The sequence below is a fragment of the Perna viridis genome, chromosome 3 (genome assembly GCF_037379345.1).
Source record: "Perna viridis isolate PV_CMFRI_1.1 ecotype Kerala chromosome 3, ASM3737934v1, whole genome shotgun sequence".
Classification (NCBI taxonomy): Eukaryota; Metazoa; Mollusca; class Bivalvia; order Mytilida; family Mytilidae; genus Perna; species Perna viridis.
Genome location: NC_142447.1, coordinates 35,866,777 through 35,885,070, shown reverse-complemented (window position 1 = coordinate 35,885,070; position 18,294 = coordinate 35,866,777). Strand labels below are relative to the sequence as shown.

The 18,294-nt window shown below is 32.7% G+C and overlaps 1 protein-coding gene and 1 long non-coding RNA gene across 5 annotated transcripts; one reads left to right on the top strand and one right to left on the bottom strand.

The window, feature by feature from the left end:
- Window positions 1–2,252: 2,252 nt before the first annotated feature.
- On the bottom strand, window positions 2,253–8,583 carry LOC148622057 (dolichyl-diphosphooligosaccharide--protein glycosyltransferase subunit KCP2-like). Its single transcript, XM_088571569.1, has 5 exons — window positions 8,442–8,583; window positions 6,372–6,526; window positions 5,025–5,088; window positions 4,027–4,093; window positions 2,253–2,449 (listed from the first exon to the last, which is right to left on the bottom strand). The coding sequence occupies exons 1-5, from the start codon at window positions 8,443–8,445 to the stop codon at window positions 2,338–2,340; spliced, it is 402 nt and encodes a 133-aa protein (XP_088427695.1). The 5' UTR covers window positions 8,446–8,583; the 3' UTR covers window positions 2,253–2,337.
- Window positions 8,584–9,590: 1,007 nt separating this feature from the next.
- On the top strand, window positions 9,591–17,297 carry LOC148622056 (uncharacterized). Of its 4 annotated transcripts, XR_015920552.1 has the most exons (5): window positions 9,591–9,947; window positions 10,261–10,800; window positions 11,181–11,286; window positions 16,540–16,645; window positions 17,157–17,297. It is a non-coding gene; the product is annotated as an uncharacterized LOC148622056 (long non-coding RNA). The 4 variants fall into 4 exon arrangements; XR_015920551.1 differs by lacking the exons at window positions 16,540–16,645; window positions 17,157–17,297 and adding an exon at window positions 11,801–11,941 and having other exon boundaries at window positions 9,593–9,947; XR_015920554.1 differs by lacking the exons at window positions 16,540–16,645; window positions 17,157–17,297 and adding an exon at window positions 11,801–11,941 and having other exon boundaries at window positions 9,599–9,947; window positions 10,261–10,437.
- Window positions 17,298–18,294: the final 997 nt, after the last annotated feature.

The following is an 18,294-nucleotide window of genomic DNA, read 5'->3' as shown; positions in this document are numbered from 1 at the left end:
GTCAGAACGATGTGCCATACAAAAAGTTGGAGATTTAGCGGTACCGCGGAGTACCATCCTTCAACCGCTTGTAACGACTTTCAAGTTGATATTGTGCATGTCACACCTACCTAGTTCGATTCCGGAATCATTTTCTTGTATGCTGATACCAAACTTGCTACAAAAATTACATTTATTATTGAAGTTTCGATAATTTTCCACGACAGGTCCTGTTTTGTTGACATTTTGAACCGTAATAAGAGTAGGCGGAGCTTGTTACCTTTGGAACGGAACGGAGCAGAAACGTTTTTTAAAACCGGAATGTAACAGAATATTCCAAAATTCCGCTGAAAAATTACGTGTCCGCCACCCTTCTGTTCCAAAAGTAACAAGATCTGCCTACTATATTACGGTTCAAAATGTCAACAAAAAAGGGTCTCTCGCGGAAAATTATCGAAACATCAATAATAAATGTAATTTTTGTAGCAAATTTGGTATCAGCATACAGGAAAATGATTCCGGAATCGAACTAGGTAGGTGTGACATGCACAATTTCAACTTGAAAGTCGTTACAAGCGGTTGAAGGGCGGTACTCCGCGGTACAGCTATATCTCCAACTTTTTGTATGGCACATCGTTCTGACCCCAGCCCGACATATCAATATCCAAATAAAAAAGAGGAGGGTAGCAGGGTCAGAGGAAAATTGGACTACAAAATTGCTTAACGGATTAAACCGAAAATTTAACCACAGATAAATCTCACCATGCTCAGCACGTTTCCTCATGACAGAAGTTAGATAAACCTAACGGTTTTGGAGATCTATGCAAAACACTTCTGTTTGACCCCTATTTTCTATTTTTAGTAACGGCGACCATGTTTTTGACAGATCAAAATTCCCCACATCAGTTCTATGCAGAATACCCCAAGGAAAATTCGTACAAAGTTCGGTTTCAATTGGTCAAGTAGTACCAGAGGAGATTCTTGAAAGAAATAACATTAAAAATACCCCCCAAAAAACGTCCTAAAAAGGGCAATAACTCCAACATGGCTTAACTGATTAAAATGAAAATTTGACCACAGATAGATCTCATCATACTGAAAACATTTACCCTGAAGTCAGAATTTAACTAAGCGTAACGGTTTTGGAGATATATGCGAAAAAAATCTGACCCCTACGTTCTATTTTTAGCAAAGGCGGCCACGTTTTTCTGTGGATAAAAAATCCCATCATCAGTTCTATGCAGGATATTTCTGGGAACATTTGTACTAAGTTTGGTTTCAATTGGTCTAGTAGTGTCAGAGGAAAAGATTTTTGAAAGTAATAACATTAAAAATAGCCAAAAAAAACGTACTAAATAGGGCAACAACTCCTACATGGCTTAACAGATTAACAAGAAAATTTGACCGCAGATAGATCTCATTATGCTGAACACATTTACGCATGTCAGAATTTAGCTAAACCTAACGGTTTTGGAGATATATGCGAAAAACTACTGTCTGACCCCTATGTTCTATTTTTAGTAATGGCAGCCATGTTTTTCAACGGATCAAAAATTCCCATATCAGTTCTATGCAGGAAACCCCAAGGAATATTCATACCAAGTCTGGGTTCCAATTGCTTAAGTAGTGTCAGAGGGGAAGAGTGTTTGAAAAAATTGTTAAAGACGACAACGACGACGGATGCCAAGTGATGGTTATAGTTCACATGTCCTTCGGCTAGGTAAGATAAAAAATCTTGGGCAAAGGAATTTATGGTTTTGACTTTTAGAGACGTATGTCTTGATTTTGCAGACGAAGTTGTGTCATACACAGAAACAAAAACAAGAGAGACGTGATCTTTCTGGAAGACAAATGAAATTTTACTAATGAAACAAATTACATATCTTCAGGGTATTTTAGTTGTAAGTATCATAAATATTACACTTTTTTTAAAGACAATATACACAGCCCGTATCCAAATATACGTGCTATTCAAATAGCCTTTAAGGCTCAATGACTCATGTATTTAGCACTTCTCAGTGTAACAATAGTTAAAAGTCAGTGTTTGGTGACATTGCAACTTTTTGAACTTGTCACTCATAAATAAGACCACTACAATTTGAAAATTATTTCATGGTGACTTGTTTTAACTGTTCAGTTATCATCCTGGCTTTCATGAAAACTTTGTTTTTACAATGTATTTCAACAACCTACATAAAAGTAATTTTGCAAGTATGTTAACTTGGGTCCTCATTTGATTAACATAATAATTATGACTAAAAATAATACCAGAATACAGGTATAATAATATTTTATTTTTTTAGATTTCCATTTTTTTTTCTTACTACAAAACAAATAGCTGTGTAGGACTATGTAAAGTTATCTCCTCTTTCTTGGTGTTGCTTTTCCACCAGAAGGTACAGCAACTGGAGCATATACTCTTTGGGAAATCTTGTTTATATAATATAAAGCAACCAAGGAGAAAATAAAACTGAAAATAAAAAAAGAAATTATAATGAAATATCATAATTATATGACTGTGTGTAATTTTGGCATCTTCAAACAGTTGATAAACATACCAAAACTGATGCTGTATAATACTTTGAAAATTAATGAGGGGAAGTGCAAAGTGACACGACAACATTCATTATATACCATCACACACACAATTTGCATGATACACATACAATATAACAATGCATTCTTAAAAAAATCATTTAGTGCACACATAATCCTCACTCAAAACTTCACTTAGAATTAAAAATACATGCATATCTAAGAGTGAAATCCTTCTGGTAATTTAACTCATTACATGTCCATATTATTTATCATATATTTTATTAAAAAATACAGATTTCCTGTATATAGGATGCAAACTGAACCTTGTATATCCAAAATGGCTTAGAAAAAATCCAGAGCATTCCCCAAAAGTTAGACTTAACATTATTTACTTTAAGAAAGGTCTAGCCATTAGAACATATAAAGACAGATATGGATATTTTCATATTACATCCAACAACAGACCCTTTAAGCAAAGAAAAAAATAGCTGTGTTTCCACTAACATGCTTTAAAAAATAGGGTCGGTTGCTTGCCAAAACTTTTTGTTTGTTTAAAAATTTCTGACTGGTTTGTTTAGGAGACATATTCAGACTTCAATAGAGTTTGTTACAAAATGGGTTAAAAAAAACTATAGGGTAGGCACAAAAAATTGGTTCAGTAGGGTTAGCCAAAACCTAGGTATTTTTTTAAGTCTTAGAAACCCTCAAGCAACCCTCCAGGTTAATATGAGCAAAGCATCTAAGTATTGTTAAGGGAGGTGATATGATATAAAGAGCTACGCTTTAAGTACATGATACGCCTGTAGCCCTTTTCACTTGTCCTTATGCTTTTAATGAATTTATATGATCAACTAGAAATACTGTGAGCCCAGTCAAATACCCCCCCCCCACCAAAAAAAAAAAGTAAATAAAAAAGGCACAAAAAATTTGGCACTATCAAGGCTACTAAGTGTGTTGTCTTGATTTTTCACCCATACATTTCGATCTTGTTTAAAACACACTTTTCTGGCAAGGTTACCAAGTACCTTTATATCTTTTAGTCGATCATCATAACAAATGGTCTGTTTTAAACGATTTTCCAACGAATAAAATTTCCTTGGCCGTTTCCGGCTTTTATCGAAGAGTTAAACTTAACAACACGGAAACGTAAAATCTGACATTTATACAAATCGGAAGGGACCTTACTCCAATAGATATGAACAATGCACCAAAGTTTCATAAAGTTAGTGAAAGAGTTTTTGAGTAATTGTGCAAAAACTTGAAAAACTCCCTTTTTTTTTAAGTATAAAAATTCATAACACAGAAATGAAAAATCTGAAGTTATAAAAATCAAAAGGGTGCTTACGTCAACAGATATGAACAATTCACCAAAGTTTCATAAAAGTTGTTGAAAGTGTTTTTGAGTTTTTGTCTGAAGTGTGGACGACGGACGGAAAACGGTATACTATAATACGTCCCATCTTACCTGAGTGTATATATGAAAAAAAACCAACATGACTATATACTAACCAAGTTGTTACACAAACTCTGTGTACTAAACCAGAGGCAAACATGGCCATTGCTAAACAAAAAGCAACTGAAAGAACAAAAATAACTTTTATTACAAACAAAAAACAAAGAACTCCAGGATTGGTGAACACAACACCTCCTTTCCAAAGGAAAATGAAGCATTTTTTAAGAAGTTCAGATTTGAATGAACTGATGTAACTTTTTTCCACATTTACATGTACATGACACAAATATACAATAATCATGATAATTATATATCAGGTAAAGGAACAAGTACTGATCGGTTATGGGGGAGCCAGAAATGCATGACCTGACTTTTTCTTTATATCAATATATGGTTAGAAAAAAATTACTATATAAAAATCAGATGAATCCTGTAACATGGTTATTGTACAATAACTTGTGATACATTTGTACAGCAATTTTTGTCACTCATGAATGAATTCAGAACATGGGACTTGAAAAGAAGAGGTTCCAATACTAATGTATCTACACTCAATAGTGATTAGTATTAAGTAAACTTAAAATGAAAGAACTATTTCTGGTTCTACTTCATTACTAATCAGCTTTTAACTCATGGATTGTTTTTTTACTATACAGAACTGTCATTTGATTCCAAATAAATACAAATGCTTTGAAGGGTGCACCTGAACTGTAAGGGCACAACATTGGTCTTTATCTTTTATATTTTATGCAAATGGTTTTAATTTACACTTTTTTATTACTATCAGTATCACATTCCACCTTCCGTTTGTTATTCGTGTTTAGAGCATTGCTACATGTATATATTTTTTATAACAATACCCCAAAATATATTTTAGTTTGACTTTGATAGTATGGGTACTTGTTGTACAATTTCACAGTGATCCATACACTTATCCTTAAGTTATCATACAGAAACAAAATGTCTACAGATGATGACTGTTGGACAACAGATCTGTACTTTTGCATTCATTCCAATCCTTAAAAAAAAAAAAAAAAAACAATTCAATACTAACCTTCTGGTAAAAGTTTAGTCTGAAATCCATCACCAAATAATGATGTTTCCATATTACTTACTCCCTAAAATTTCTGTTAAGGATCAAATGTGCAATGAATTTATTTTACAATTAATGCTGTTGACTTCAAATATCAGTTGTCATTAACCTGAATTAAAAAGGGGCTTTAAAATAGATACTGCAAAGAAATTGGTTGTTACCACAACAACAAAAAATGTTTTCCTTTGTGTTTAACATTATATACTGATAAATGGACAGTACACGGTACAAGGAATACATGTGAATACAGAAATATCTCTTTTAAATTCTTGTCTCTTGTCTGCAACTAAGTCCAGCAAACATAATCGACATCTTAAATAAATTCAACAAGAATTCTGTGAAAATGGCTCACAAGTGATACCTCAACTTTCAATCACGATATCAGAAAAATAAACAAAGACCTCGGTAAACAGGAAGTTGTATTTAATTTTTTCTAAAAATGGATCTAACTATATGGCATAACTACAGAAAGAATGTACTAAAATTTCAAGCCAATGTGATGAGTAGCTGCTGAGAAAAGTGTGTCGAAACTTTCAACTTTCAAAAATATAATGTTAAAAAAATTAACTAAATCCTCTGTGAACATGAAGTTGTTGTCAGATTTTTCCACTATAAGAAGAATGTTAACATTTAAAGCCGTTATAATTAATAGCTGCTAAGAAAAGTGTGAGGAAAATTTCAACTTGCAGAAACATGAAGTAAAAAAATAAACAAACTGCTTGGTAAACAGGAAGTTAATTGTTGTTGAATTTTTAAGAAAATGTATCCCACTAAATGGCATACCTATGTGTACAGGAAGAATGTGTTAATATATCAAGCCCCTGTGATTAATAGTTGCAGAGAAAAATGCGACAAAAATTTCAACTGTCAAAATATGTCAAAAATAAACAAAAGTCTTCGGTAAACAGGAAGTCGTTGTCTAATTCGTTTTTTTTTTCTTTGAAAAATATATCCCACTATAAGTCATACCTTTAGGAAGAATTATATCCCACTATAAGTCATACCTTTAGGAAGAATGTTCTTAAAATTTTTAGCTGCTGTGATGAGTAATTGCTGAGATAACTGTGACAGAAAAAAGTGTTAGGGAAACATGGAAACACAAAAAAGGGTAAAACAGTATACCCACTATCCTTGGTAGCCGGGATATAATTGCAATAAGTATGCTTCCATCATTATGGCTAGTAATATTAACATTCTATCTGGACAGTCAGAGCTTTCATCATAACTTTAACTTTCTAACTATCTAACTCAAGAAATGTCCATGCTTTATAGTCATATACACCAATAAATAAAATTGTACAAGGATACAGTTAATACAAAAATGAAGACAACACTGCCAAGAAAACCTCCTAATATTGTCATATACTCTGTGGCTGCTAACTGTTGTTTGAACATCTGCATTACAGCAAACATTGACAAACCAAGTGTCAAAGAGATTACACCAGAAATTCCTGCTGATAAACCTGTGAAATATATTTAATCAGAAAAAATTCATACAAATGTATATGTACTAAAAATATATCTGGCACAAGGACTTGTATCACATGTTTAAAGCATGTATCTACAGTCAGGTCATTAACTCACTTACAAACTTGCAATTACCATTATTATCAATACTTTTTTTTATATAAATGAGTATCAGGGGGGAGTTTATATGTTGATAAATAACAAGAAAATAGTTTTCAGTACTGTAAATAATGAATAAAAACCAAATCTTTTAATCAATGTGTGTCATGATTCTCAGGATTACAGTGGCATAAGTAAAATTCATCTGAGGTGTCAAATTCAAGGAAGTTATATGCAGTTTCATGAGTAGGACTGGCTGCTTAGCAGTGAAAACTCAAATACACGCCCTACCTTTTTTCAATCTTCTACAATTCCCCCCCCCCAAAAGGTGGTATACAATGTACATGTTAATCTCCTTGATTTTAAAATTAAACAAGATTTTGACAATGACAACATTTTCAACAATTTTCATGTGTCTATACAACTGACAAGAGAGTATGACTATGTATCAGTATAAATTAGTATTAAAAAGAAAATGGCTATGGTGAATATGTCAGAGACAACAACCTTATCTGGATGAAAAATGTCAGTCTGAGGCCAACCATGGGTCTTCAATGAACAACAGGGAAACCCTCACACCATAAGATAGGCTGCATCCTATACCTATTCTATGCAGTTTTTAACAATAACAATAGAGAAGTGAAGCCTGTTAAGATATTTCTCAACAATTTTACTATCTGGTAACATTTTTTATCAGTTCTTCTACCAGCTGAAATAGTAAGTCATGCTAAGCAACAAATTTACAGAAAAGAGTCTCAACTCTTTATTTTGGAATTCTATGGAATGCCATGACATTATTAGCAGTCAGACCAAGACATAAAGTTTTTGTGACCAGCATTTTTTTTAGTATTCTAGGAATTTATGAAAATTCTAACTCCCCATGGGAAAGTTCCACATGAAAATCAACTCTTCATTTACCAAAATCTGCTTTCCAAGCTTAAAACATCACATAAAAAATTCTTTAATTTCTACTTTCCAAGGGAAAACAGCAGTTGAAAAATAACTTTCCCTGACCCAAATTTCACTTGCCTCAGGTGACAGGAAAGGGGAATCAGACAACCCTGTTTTGTGGGAGTGTTGGGAAAAGGCAGTCCCGAAAACCATGGTTTTATTTCCCTCGAGAGTGAAACATTCTTTTGGTTAAAAAAAGATAAAACTGAAGAATTAAATTCAATCGCCAAACTTTATGTAAATATCAATTCAAAATTGTTAACTACAGTGTATGCAGGGTTTCTTTGGTAATAGGGAAAGGCATAGAGAACACCTGAGAATTCTTTGAAGATATTGTCATATTTTTTTTTTCGGCATTTAAAGTGGTAGAGCTTAACACTCACAATACAAAAGAAAGTAACCAAGAATCTGTTATAGAAATTGGTACACCACTATGTTAGTGTTCAGTTCTGGTATGTCTCTTTTTGTACTGTACTAAAAGTTTTTAATATGAACATGAAATTTAAAATTAATAAACATTCAAACATGTACACTCCCTGACACATGTACATATGTAAATTCAAAAACGAAGAACCTGCGACACATATACATGGACTGTGATGAAACTACACAGGATGCAATTCTACTGATAATACAACCTAACACAATCTACCTCAGACATGCTAGGCTTTTGCCTTTATCGTGGCATGGACAAATGTAATCTAGATGTATTGCTGGCGACCAAGCAAAATAGAAATTATCTTCCCAAGACGACGGTATTACTTTGGACTAAGCCTTAGTATTGGGTAAATGAGGTCAATGCATACTTGTATATAAAGACGTAAATAATGTTTCATTATTAGGGTAACCAATGCAACATACCCATTTTACAAATAGTCAAGTAATTTCCCTCAGATTTATCTTTCGTAGCTGCTTGCGTGGCCGGCAAATTTACCAACAGATTACCTCCCTTGGTGCTTTGGTTATTACGGAAAAGCTAAATTAATGAAAATGTCATCCCGTTCGTATTTTGCAATGCTAAATATTCTGTCAACACCTCCTATGGAAAATAGGTAAATTGTCAATCAAAATATCCAGACCAGTTTGGCCTGTCAAAGCCAAAGCTGAGACCATGCTAGACCAAGCCATAATCGAGAACATACCATACATGTTTAAGAGTATATGCCCGTACAGTATAGAAAATAGTTTTAATCAATCAAGAATTGGAACAAATTTAGACACATCCGTAAAAGGAATTGTAAACTCTATTTCAATTGTTTTGAAACATTGCCTTTTAGGGCAAAAAAATTAAGGCCACAAATATGTTCAAAGCAAGCCTGTCCACTAAGCCAGATATGGGTTCAAATACTTTTAAAAGTAACTGAATACCTTCTATTACTTTGGAATTTTGTCAAGAACATTACATTTCAATTACTTTGATTATCAATTTAGATCGAAGATCAGAATTGATATAGCAGTCGCTAGAGTCTTTAGATTTGTAAGCCCGATGGCATCTGCAATTATCTTGCACTAATGCAGTAATATAATCCAATTTTCTGGGGACTTTATAATATACACTCCCCGCATTGGCCCACCCAATTTAGGTTCAAAAACAGATAGTAAGGTCCATTTTACAGGTATTTCTTATATATTTCAACATTATTTATGCCAATAAACAAACACAATCAGCAACTTTTACTGTGAACTGAACATGCTGATTATTTAGGACTGTACATTTGTATTAACAACGATCCAATTGAAAATAGTTTACCTCAAACCTCTTATCAGTACCTGTTTATTTCTAAGCAACCAGTCGTTCACTGTCGATATATTAAAGTTGTCCATTTATTTCAGAGTCGAGGCATAATAAACTATTTAATGTTACGTTAGAAATGAAAGCCCTGCGAAACTATAAATATTCATCGATCATAGAAATGAAATATAAAGAGGAATGCTGAAGCTGTCATCAGATATTTCATGCAGACCCTAGCGGATCCAAATATTTACAAAAAAGGGGGGAGAAGTGGATCCGATCAAGAAACTTATATAGATAAAGGGGTTCCATGCTATCATTTGCCACTCATTTTTGGGCCACATGACTTCGGAAGCCCGGAGATGACAAATCAAAATGTAACTTTGCTTAGCCGATAGCATAGAAATTTTTGATAATGCATTTCTTGGGATGGTGTCAGTATTTTGGCCATGTGTGTAGATAATAGAGCTGTGCATGTGCTCCAGGTGCTACCGGACGTTATTTGCACTCGCTTCGAAACAGTTGGATTAGCTCCGGAGACCCTCGTGATATGAATGTTCATAAAGCTTGTCAAAGAAGGGTCGTCTGAATTTGAGTTTCGTGTACTCACATATGGACATATATTCCACCAAAAAGTAAGTGACACATTAAGGTGAATACAAATGAACCTGAAAATCGTAGTTTGAGATAATTCCAAACCTTCTACAAAAAACACAAAACAAATTAAAATTTTCTCCATTGTGTTTTTTTTACCAGCAGCTTGCTTATGAACTTCGGCATATTTGTCGCTAGTAATTTGTTATATTTGATTTTTTTTCATTTTAAGCGTTACAATATGTTTTTATTACAATTTTTGGCGATAATTTTTTGTTTTTATATTTTTAAAGTCAACATATGGATTGTCAAAACAAACGGACATTAATGATATGCATTCATTATTGTTTACAGTGCCGCCATGATGAAAATACAAATATTTTATTTAGCTCGAACACAGTTACAATAATGAAGAATTATGATAAATAACTTAAGTGTTTTTCATATGCCATGTATTTGTTAATTATAATTTGTCTAAATCATGTGCTGTAGTCTAAGTAAATGAGTGCAGTTCAAATTACAGGAGATATGGTACACAAAAAACTTTCTTAAGCCTTATACGTGTACTGTATACATGTTCCACAGTCCATACAAACATTTTTATAAAGACATGAAGAGTTGTTGTTGAGTCAATGACTGTTGATTTTCATTTAAATGAATCAGTCTACGATACAAACTTGTTGAACATGATGAGTTGTACAGTTACTTGATTATCAGGTAACACAAACAAAACCTTTCAAGAATCTGTTATTTGTGTATACAGTACCCCATATTTCATTTTTGAGAACAAAAATAAATTCATGTACAAGGTCAAGGAAACTCCAGTGAAACAAGTATTGCAGAATAGTTGACCAAGAGCAATCAAAAACAATAATGTTCCATGGTATTGTACATGTAAGTCATATGAGAACATTTTATACATAACTTGGGATTAACTACATGAATTATATGATTTGGAAATTAATCTAAACATTAACATATACATTTGTATGACCTTATATAAGACACAATTTTCAATTTTTTAAGAAGTTTATCATGCTATTTTTTTTTACATTTTTAAAAGATCCATAAATACAAGCTGTTGACTTACATTGTATATCTGTAACTAAGGATAAGGAACTAGTTTTATCAGTCATCAGATTTCTTTTGCACAGTATGTTGTCATGAACATGTACAATTATACCATAGTCAGGACAGTATGATAAAAGTGTATCCATGTTGATTTTCAGTATCTCTTTCCATATTAAAAGAAAATATGTTTTGATATTTTCCAGAAAATTTTGGATGCAGCCGTCATGTTCACCTACCAATGATACAAGTTACCAGACAAGTCATACATAACAAGAAGCTCTGTTCAAATGAAGTATGATAATAGATTGTGTAGGTATTTGAGGTTCTGTATACAATATTTGTATGCCTTGTTTTTTTTAGAAAAAAATAATATTGATTTGGGGTGTTCCAAAGGTAGGAACCACCTCTTTTGTTGGGAAATGTTTGAAGTAATGTGGAAAATTTTTGCAAAGATGAGGAAATTAATAGCTTGGACCCCCACTTTCAAAGTCTTTTGATTATTCACTATAAACTCTCATTAGTCAATTTATTTTAGAAATGTATGTGTATTATTTCTACATGTGTAATGTAGATAGATCCCATATGTGTTTATTGCTTAAAATGTAGCACTACAGTTCCCATGACCCTTAAATGAAGGTTGTAATATAGACATAATATTTTAACATAATGGGATGTTTTGTTTGAAGAAAAAAAAAAACATCCAATGAGCCATATAATGTAGGGTTTACTCAAATAGAGGTCTACTTCAATACAGGAATCATGAATCACAGTAACTTTGAATATGAGTATTATGTATATTTATTACTGATTTTTATACTTCCAGGTCATCCATGGCATATATATGACTGAAAAGAATTCATACATGTAGAATTTAGATGATCTTCAATGCTGTTCAATCTCTGCTTGCACTGTAATGAAAGCTAATATGAAGCTGAAGTTTGAAAATAAAGATTTCAAAATCATATTTTTATACAAATGTACAAGGTTTAAATATGTTGTGCTTCAAAAGTAAAAGTCACTTTCATACATGTATACAATAACAGCCATCAACCTAGAATCCCTTGCACTGCAAGCTGTCACTCTATCAACTGACCTAAAAAAATTACTTCATTGTTTTCTGTAGATTAGGTTGATTATGGTCTTTTGTAAATAGTTTTACTTTATTTGTTTTTGGGCCTTTTTATAGATTGCTTAATGGTATGTGGTTTGCCGATTATTGATAAACATGTGGTGATTTCATTTGTAGAAGCTTAATCGTTACTTGCTTGTTTTTTTGAATGACTATCTCATTGGCAAACATAAATGGTACATGTATTTAAGTTTTCTACTTATGACTAGTGAGTGCTAAATCTTTCACTGCTTCTCAAACAAGTAATTTTGTGTAACAACTATTTGGCTAAGCAACTGTTGATTCTTTGAGGTAGCACTATGAAACCGCCTCAAAATGTCATAATAGTATAGTAGTATAAAGCAGTATCATTTCATACAGTAAAACATTCTTGTCCTGAAATGCAAGAAATAATTGCAATATGCATTGAAACCACAACCAATCGATGAAAAAAAAACAAGTTCCATGGGTAAATAGAATAAAATATAAACATTCACAGACATTAAAAATTTTGAAAAAGAAGGATTTATTGTTGAATTTTGAGCTAATCATAATCATGCCATGTACTTGTACCTATAATTTACATTGAATTGATCTGAATTCATGGTTTCCTTGTATAAACTCTACAAGACTGATAAATTGTTATTTTTTTTTGTTCACTAGTGAAGAGAGATGTTGAGGTGAGGATGATCATACCATAAGCTCATGATGCACCTGTTTAATAGGACATCTTATCGAATGATAATTATTAGTCAACTGTGCTGGTAATACCTGTTCATTGATCAGAGGGGGTTGACACCCCTCCTTTTTACCAGAAAATTAATCATTTTCATCTGTAAAATTGACAAAACATGGAAAATAATGTCCTAGCATCACCATCACATTGGCTTGCACCCCTCCTTTTCAAAGTATCTGGAGCCGCCCCTGTTCACTAACCTGTAAATAGCTTTCATCATATTTTGCTTTAACCGTTTAGCATGAAACAAGTTGCCTGTTTTGAAACTATTTTAATATTCTCCATAAAAGCAATAAAGAAATATAAATAAAAAACGCAATACAATGCTTATGTAGCAAACCATGTTGTACTCCAGCAATGCTAGAGGTTGTCTGGCAAGCTATTTTCTGACTTGATGCCATCCTGGGGTACAGAGGAATGGAATTCCAACCGCTTACGTTGTAGGAGTAACAGAAACGGATCTATGATTTTAGATAGGGGCGCACAGTAAAAATTCTACCGAGCCGAGCGAGGTGACTCAAATTTTTAGGTTAAATTTTTGAAATATTATAGAGTGGTTGCAATGTAGATATCTTTTATGGTAAAATTAGCGAGAAATTTAAAGTTTCAACTTGAAACCGCCTAAATCTACCCCTGACAACCCATGCTTTGCAAATTGCCTTGCACGCCCGCCACTCCCTCACCTGAATACGCCTCTGTAACCATGTTGATTTTTATGACTGGGGGTCGGGGCTAGGATTACATTTGAAATAGAAAGGCAGGACAATGATATATGATTTTATATAAGTACAAAGATGCAATTGGCGAAAAAAAAGGTTATGGTTTGAATATTACGTAAAAAGATCCAGGACACAAAATTTGACTATAATAGCCCCCTTTTTCCCCTTACGATTCAAATGGATATAGAAATTTATCATTATTTACCTGGGAGGGGGGACTGATAATTTTGAAATCATATAAAATTTTCTTGACCCCATGATATTTTCTTATCCCATTAAAAACATTTTTTTTAAAATTTGATACCCCCTCTATTAAACATGCGTATGGAGTTCATATAACAACTCCTACATTATGCCACAGCTTGCCGAAACTACGCAGTTTTTGTATCGCGATAGAAGTCTAACAAATAAACTTCTGGAACAGGGTTGTGTTACTACAAGATTGAAGTCATCCCTATAGAAGTTTTATGTTGTGGTCGTCGTCATGAAATCGTGGATCGCTACAGTGTATCCATCTGCGCCATGAAAACTGATTTGTTCAACGTGTCATGGTTTTCCTTTCCTCTTTCGTCTACCCCGGACTTGACTTTTTATGAGCGGGTTTCTAGAAAAGCAGAGGACGCTTACCCTACTGGCGCACCTGGTCCATGCTCCAAGTTTTTAGTGGAGTCACAGTTGCTCATTTGCTTTTGTTAATTTGTATATTTGATTTTAACAAAATTTCATGTTCTTTGTACGTCTGTTTTCCATGTCTGGTCTTTGTCCCTGGATAACATTCTTCTTATTACCGTTATAATCGTAGTTCCCTTGATTTCTCTTTGAAGAAAAAGCAGTTGAGATGTAAAAGAATTCTTACAATAAAAAATTCAAGTCTTCAATTCCAAAACTTGATACTTTGGAAAAGTCTGATCAAAATCAAGCAGAATCAGACACAGCTCTTGAGATTCAAGATATTGGTAAGGAAATTGAATCGTCAGCAGATAAGTCGGACCAATTTGATTTAATAATTGTAAATGTTTTAGGTCCTGATGGTTATGTTGATGTGTGAACTTGATTTTACCAGAGATCATGCATGTGACAATGAAATAAAATGTTTAATGGTGGTAATATATGTTTTAATTTGACTAGTGTAATGCTCTGCTTAACTAAAAATTTGGATCCTCCTTGAAATCCATGTGCACAAAAATGACCCCCCCCCTTTGAAGTTATAAAAAAACTGAACCCCCCTTTTCCACTTACAGAAAAAAAATGACCCCCTGGATATATGTACTTACTTTGTTTAAATTGTCAAATAAATGTTTACGGTTTGAATATTATTTGTAAATTATTATATAAAGGATGCCGAATCTAGAGGTTTAACCTAAAAAAAAAACAAAGCTGTTATGCACGTGGCTAATTACAATATTCGTTATGTTTCGGCTAAGTTTACAGCCAATGAAATGAACATCTCGTTAGCGAGAACACAGCGTTACTTTATATATTTATCGGGCATTTTTAAAGAACCCAAAGCTTTTCCGAGAGGAAAAAATCGCCATTTTCTTGTGGTATATTTCTCTATTTCCTTCCCCTTTCCCTATGATATCCCCTGGCTTGGGTAAGCCCATGGAAACAGAAGTTTGGAATTCTCAAACTTTTACATGACTTTTGAACTAAAATCAGACTTCCGAACGGTATTTTGTGAAAAACCATGCTGTCACATTGGGGGTGGGGTCGTCTGAATCTGAGTTTCATGTACTCACATATGGACATATATTCCACCAAAAAGTAAGTGACACATTAAGGTGAATACAAATGAACCTGAAAATCGTAGTTTGAGATAATTCCAAACCTTCTACAAAAAACACAAAACAAATTAAAATTTTCTCCATTGTGTTTTTTTTACCAGCAGCTTGCTTATGAACTTCGGCATATTTGTCGCTAGTAATTTGTTATATTTGAATTTTTTTTTCATTTTAAGCGTTACAATATGTTTTTATTACAATTTTTGGCGATAATTTTTTGTGTTTTATATTTTTAAAGTCAACATTTGGATTGTCAAAACAAACGAACATCAATGATATGCATTCATTATTGTTTACAGTGCCGCCATGATGAAAATACAAATATTTTATTTAGCTCGAACACAGTTACAATAATGAAGAATTATGATAAATAACTTAAGTGTTTTTATATACCATGTTTTTGTCAATTATAATTTGTCTAAATCGTGCTGTAGTCTAAGTAAATGAGTGCAGTTCAAATTACAGGAGATATAATACACAAAAAACTTTCTTAAGCCTTATACGTGTACTGTATACATGTTTCACAGTCCATACAAACATTTTTATAAAGACATGAAGAGTTGTTGTTGAGTCAATGGCTCTTGATTTTCATTTAAATGAATCAGTCTACGATACAAACTTGTTGAACATGATGAGTTGTACAGTTACTTGATTATAGGGTAATACAAACAAAACCTTTCAAGAATCTGTTATTTTTGTATACAGTACCCCATATTTCATTTTTGAGAACAAAAATAAATTCATGTACAAGGTCAAGGAAACTCCAGTGAAACAAGTATTGCTGAATAATTGACCAAGAGTAATCAAAACAATATTTAATGTTCCATGGTATTGTACATATAAGTCATATGAGAACATTTCATACATAACTTGGGATAAACTACATAAATTATATGATTTGGAAATTAATCTAAACATTAACATATACATTTGTATGACCTTATATAAGACACAATTTTCAATTTTTTAAGAAGTTTATCGTGCTATTTTTTTTACTTTTTTAAAAGATCCATAAATACAAGCTGTTGACTTACATTGTATATCTGTAACTAAGGATAAGGAACTAGTTTTATCAGTCATCAGATTTCTTTTGCACAGTATGTTGTCATGAACATGTACAATTATACCATAGTCAGGACAGTATGATAAAAGTGTATCCATGTTGATTTTCAGTATCTCTTTCCATATTAAAAGGAAATATGTTTTGATATTTTCCAGAAAATTTTGGATGCAGCCGTCATGTTCACCTACCAATGATACAAGTTACCAGACAAGTCATACATAACAAGAAGCTCTGTTCAAATGAAGTATGATAATAGATTGTGTAGGTATTTGAGGTTCTGTATACAATATTTGTATGCCTTGTTTTTTTTTAGAAAAAAAAAATATTGATTTGGGGTGTTCCAAAGGTAGGAACCACCTCTTTTGTTGGGAAATGTTGGAAGTAATGTGGAAAATTTTTGCAAAGATGAGGAAATTAATAGCTTGGACCCCCACTTTCAAAGTCTTTTGATTATTCACTATAAACTCTCATTAGTCAATTTATTTTAGAAATGTATTTGTATTATTTCTACATGTGTAATGTAGATAGATCCCATATGTGTTTATTGCTTAAAATGTAGCACTACAGTTCCCATGACCCTTAAATGAAGGTTGTAATATAGACATAATATTTTAACATAATGGGATGTTTTGTTTGAAGAAAAAAACATCCAATGAGCCATATAATGTAGGGTTTACTCAAATAGAGGTCTACTTCAATGCAGGAATCATGAATCACAGTAACTTTGAATATGAGTATTATGTATATTTATTACTGATTTTTATACTTCCAGGTCATCCATGGCATATATATGACTGAAAAGAATTCATACATGTAGAATTTAGATGATCTTCAATGCTGTTCAATCTCTGCTTGCACTGTAATGAAAGCTAATATGAAGCTGAAGTTTGAAAATAAAGATTTCAAAATCATATTTTTTATACAAATGTACAAGGTTTAAATATGTTGTGCTTCAAAAGTAAAAGTCACCTTCATACATGTATACAATAACAGCCATCAACCTAGAATCCCTTGCACTGCAAGCTGTCACTCTATCAACTGACCTAAAAAATTACTTCATTGTTTTCTGTAGATTAGGTTGATTATGGTCTTTTGTAAATAGTTTTACTTTATTTGTTTTTGGGCCTTTTTATAGATTGCCTAATGGTATGTGGTTTGCCGATTATTGATAAACATGTGGTGATTTCATTTGTAGAAGCTTAATCGTTGCTTGCTTCTTTTTTTAAATGACTATCTCATTGGCAAACATAAATGGTACATGTATTTAAGTTTTCTACTTATGACTAGTGAGTGCTAAATCTTTCACTGCTTCTCAAACAAGTAATTTTGTGTAACAACTATTTGGCTAAGCAACTGTTGATTCTTTGAGGTAGCACTATGAAACCGCCTCAAAATGGCATAATAGTAGAGTAGTATAAAGCAGGATCATTTCATACAGTAAACATTCTTGTCCTGAAATGCAAGAAATAATTGCAATATGCATTGAAACCACAACCAATCAATGAAAAAAAAAACAAGTTCCATGGGTAAATAGGATAAAATGTAAACATTCACAGACATTAAAAATTTTGAAAAAGAAGGATTTATTGTTGAATTTTGAGCTAATCATAATCATGCCATGTACTTGTACCTATAATTTACATTGAATTGATCTGAATTCATGGTTTCCTTGTATAAACTCTACAAGACTGGTAAATTGTGATTTTTTTGTTCACTAGTGAAGAGAGATGTTGAGGTGAGGATAATCATACCATAAGTTCATGATGCACCTGTTTATAATAGGACATCTTATCGAATGATAATTATTGGTCAACTGTGCTGGTAATACATGTTCGTTGATCAGAGGGGGTTGACACCCCTCCTTTTTACCAGAAAATTAGTCATTTTCATCTGTAAAATTGACAAAACAT

What these genes read in the sequence shown, in the direction of transcription:
- LOC148622057 (XM_088571569.1), bottom strand. An exon ending in TCTTCATTTTTGTATTAACT is followed by an intron (nt 5,089 to 6,371) that starts GTATCCTTGTAC and finishes CAGAAATTTTAG; the next exon opens with GGAGTAAGTAATATGGAAAC. An exon ending in AGAGTTTGTGTAACAACTTG is followed by an intron (nt 2,450 to 4,026) that starts GTTAGTATATAG and finishes TTTTATTTTCAG; the next exon opens with TTTTATTTTCTCCTTGGTTG.